The sequence below is a fragment of the Condylura cristata genome, unplaced genomic scaffold (genome assembly GCF_000260355.1).
Source record: "Condylura cristata isolate star-nosed mole 26May11 unplaced genomic scaffold, ConCri1.0 scaffold00041, whole genome shotgun sequence".
Classification (NCBI taxonomy): Eukaryota; Metazoa; Chordata; class Mammalia; order Eulipotyphla; family Talpidae; genus Condylura; species Condylura cristata.
In genome coordinates this window covers 5,531,803-5,535,349 of record NW_004567142.1, presented here as the reverse complement: position 1 = coordinate 5,535,349, position 3,547 = coordinate 5,531,803, and the positions used below count along the sequence as shown (strand labels likewise).

Here is a 3,547-nt window from a genome sequence, read left to right as displayed (position 1 = left end):
GACCGGCTCGCCTTCACCCCGCCTGCCGCCCGGCGAGTGCCCGGTGGAGGCTGGGGGTCAGCCGGGGTCAGCGGAGGGGGAGTGGCTGCGGGCCGGCGGAGGTGGGAGGTGGCACCCAGCCCGGAAGGCGGGAGGAGGGCCGGGGTCTCTACCGCGGGCAAGGTGGGGCTGCGCCCGTACCTGCCGGAGGTGAAGGCTCAAGCCCGGGCCACCGGGGTGCGTGGGGGAAGTTGGCCGGTGGGTGGTTTGACGCTCCATCACCCGACGCTCTTGGAACTGCCCTCCTCCCCCCAATACACATTTTGTCTTCCCTCCCCAACCCCCCAGCCCTTCCCCACTCCCCCAAAGTCAGCAGTACCCTCCACTGCTTCCCATCTCCATGGCAACGGTGCCGAGCCGGGCCTGGTGTGGGGGGGAGGGACCAGACCAGACATTCTGGTTTCCGGTGCTGGGGTGGGAGTGGGGGAGAGGATGAGGGAGGCAGACCTCTTTGGGGACCCACTCTCAGGCCACCTCCAGCGACCAGAATAGTGGGGATCTGGAGGAGCCCTCCCCTCCGGGGCCCCCAGCCCTGGTCCCACCTCTAAACCTGCCTCCCAGCAGCCCCCACTCGGTCACATTGGCACCCCGGCCGGCTGTGCCTGCCGGTCCACCCACCCTGCAGGACCCGCCCTCGGTGCCCACGACGGCCACGGCCACCTGGGTGCACCTGGACACCCCGCTACTGTCCCCGTCTGCCTCTCCCTCCACCCACGTTGCTCCAGATCCCCCGCAGCCTGCCTGGCCACCCCCCACTGTGGTTCTCCTGGGGCCGGTCCCGTGCCCTCCCAGAGACACCCCGTCTCCCCGGGACTCTGTCCCAGCACCCCCGCACACCCCTCCCTGCCACACGTGGCTCCCTGCACTGCCCGGGTTGGGCTCCGGAGTGCCTCGCTCTCCCTTACTACATCTCAGCCCTGCAGCTCTCCTGGGAGGGTGGCGCCCGGCGAGGGGCCAGGCTGGGGCCAGGAGGCCAGGGTGCCGCTGGACCGGCCCACCTGTCTGTCCTCAGCTAATTTTAGCTGCCTTTTCTGTGGCCTGGCAAAGTGGGCCACTGTCTCCCGCGGTGATTCTGAGGTTTCTGGGACACGGGCACGCTGGGTCAGCGGCAAAGTGGGACGCAGGAGGGGCGGGGGGCCGCGAGCAGGCCGGGGCGGGGAGGAGACCGTGGGAAGCGGGCGCGGGCGTGTGCGCCGCCGGCAGGCACGTCCGTCCGGCTGTGTCCAGCGCCTGCCTGGTGGGCAGCGCGGGGCTGCTGCCCTTGACCGCTGTGGCCCCGCCGTGCGCGGCCCCCGAGGGGTCCTGGCCCCTGTCTGACGGCCGCCTCGACCCTCAGCCGCCTGTGATGCTGCCGTCCCCCACCGCCCCGTGGCCCCACGATGACCCACAGCCCCGCCACAAGCGAGGACGAGGAGCGACCCAGTGGCAGCGAGTGTCCCGAGGGCGGCTCGGAGTCCGACAGCTCCCCGGACGGGCCAGGGAGAGGCCTCCGGGGGACCCGGGGCCGGGGCAGCGGGACTCCTGGTAGCCTGGCCTCCACCCGAGGCCTCCAGGGCCGCTCCATGTCTGTGCCGGACGACGCCCACTTCAGCATGATGGTCTTCAGGATCGGCATCCCCGACCTGCACCAGACAGTGAGTGGGCGCCCCTGGCCTGGGCGGCCGCCACGCCCAGGCCCCAGCCTCCGGAACCCCCTCCCATGGTCCCCAGTCACCCCACCTTCCTGTCCAACCCCCTCAGGCCCCTCCCTGTGCCCCCACCCCCAGAAATGCCTGCGCTTCAACCCCGACGCCACCATCTGGACGGCCAAGCAGCAGGTGCTGTGTGCCCTGAGCGAGAGCCTCCAGGACGTGCTCAACTACGGCCTGTTCCAGCCCGCCACCTCGGGCCGCGACGCCAACTTCCTGGAGGAGGAGCGCCTGCTGCGGGAGTACCCCCAGTCCTTCGAGAAGGGGGTGCCCTACCTGGAGGTGAGGCCCGTGAGCCGTCCCCGCTCACCTGTGCCGCCGCCCACCCTGGGAGGCAGACCAAGGTGGGAGACCTTGAGGGAGGCGGACCCTGCCTCCCGCACCCCAGCCAGAGGCAACCTGGCCACTGGGCAACTCCCGGCAGGCCCCTGCACTGGCTAGTGGGGACCCCTGCCCCGCCCCACCCCGTGGGGACCCTCAGCTGGCCCCGGCGCAGCGCCTCCCCCAGGCCTCTGACTGTGCCTCTCTCCCGGCCCACCCGGCCCCGCCTCAGTTTCGCTACAAGACCCGTGTTTACAAGCAGACCAACCTGGATGAGAAGCAGCTGGCAAAGCTGCACACCAAGGTGAGACCCCCTCACCTGGCCCCTCCCCCACCCCCCAGGACACCAGCCCCAGAACCCCGCCCGCCACCTCCTTGCACCACGGCCCCGCCGCCCTCATGTTCCGCTTCCTTATTCAGGGTCCCCAAATATGCTGTGTCATATTTGGGGCACACCTCCGCTGTCTGCACCCGCCCCCCCCCATGTCCCTGCTGCGCCCCTCCCTCTCCCCACTCCACCTTCACCCGGCTCCTCTTCCTTCGCCCTTGGGTGGGTCTTTCTCAGCTCCTGGGCCCTCCCTGTCCACTCAGAACCCTCCGCCCCGCCCTCGGCCAGTGACTGATTCCCCTTGTTCTGCTTCTGGGGGGCTGGGGCTCCCCAGTCCCACCGCGATTCTAAATCTCACAGATGTGGACGGGGGCTGCCCACCCCCAGCCACATAAGCCTCCGCCGCCTTACCACCAGCCTGCACACTGTCCGTAGGGGTGAAAGCTGCTGGCCACTTGGGAGAAGGCCCTCTGCGCCTCCTCATCCCCAGCCCGCCCCACACGGCCCCATCTTGCCCCCCCATTCCATCCCTCCAGACCGGTCTCCAATTCCTGCCGCAGCCACGGCCACATTCGGCCCCCAGAGCATCGGGCCCCCGAGCGACCACAGAGTGTGAAAGTCCCAGCACCCCCCGAAAGTGAACCTGTCACTCATAAATTTCATATGGGTGACTGGTTGCACCTGCAACCTCAGGGGCTAAAGGTGGACGCGTGAGCGAGAACCTCCAAGTGGTGGACAGACCCCCACGCCGGCCATGGGACAGCGGGCTGGCGACCCCCGCGCTTCTCCCCTGCCCCCCTTCTTCCCTGCCGGCCTGACTTGTCTCTCTTGTCCCCGCCCAGACGGGGTTGAAGAGATTCCTGGAGTACGTGCAGCTGGGGACGTCCGACAAGGTGGCACGGCTGCTGGACAAGGGGCTGGACCCCAATTACCACGACTCCGACTCGGGAGGTAGGCGGGGGGCGGGGGCGGCCCGGGAGAGCTGGGAGCCGAGGCTGTGTGCGTGACCCGCCCCTCCCGCCCCAGAGACCCCCCTGACGCTGGCCGCCCAGACGGAAGGCTCGGTGGAGGTGATCCGCACGCTGTGCCTGGGCGGGGCGCACATCGACTTCCGGGCCCGGGACGGCATGACCGCCCTGCACAAGGCGGCCTGCGCCCGGCACTGCCCGGC

The 3,547-nt window shown here is 69.9% G+C and overlaps 1 protein-coding gene across 1 annotated transcript in view; it reads left to right on the top strand.

Moving 5' to 3' along the window:
• The first annotated feature begins 1,418 nt into the window (after positions 1–1,418).
• The window catches only part of SHANK1 (SH3 and multiple ankyrin repeat domains 1), a 40,823-nt gene continuing 38,694 nt past the window's right edge, over positions 1,419–3,547 (top strand). Inside the window, exons 1-5 of the mRNA XM_012733524.1 lie at positions 1,419–1,673; positions 1,806–2,009; positions 2,281–2,352; positions 3,219–3,327; positions 3,403–3,547. Of these exons, the coding sequence (XP_012588978.1) occupies positions 1,419–1,673; positions 1,806–2,009; positions 2,281–2,352; positions 3,219–3,327; positions 3,403–3,547 (785 nt within the window). The remainder of the gene's footprint in view (positions 1,674–1,805; positions 2,010–2,280; positions 2,353–3,218; positions 3,328–3,402) is intronic.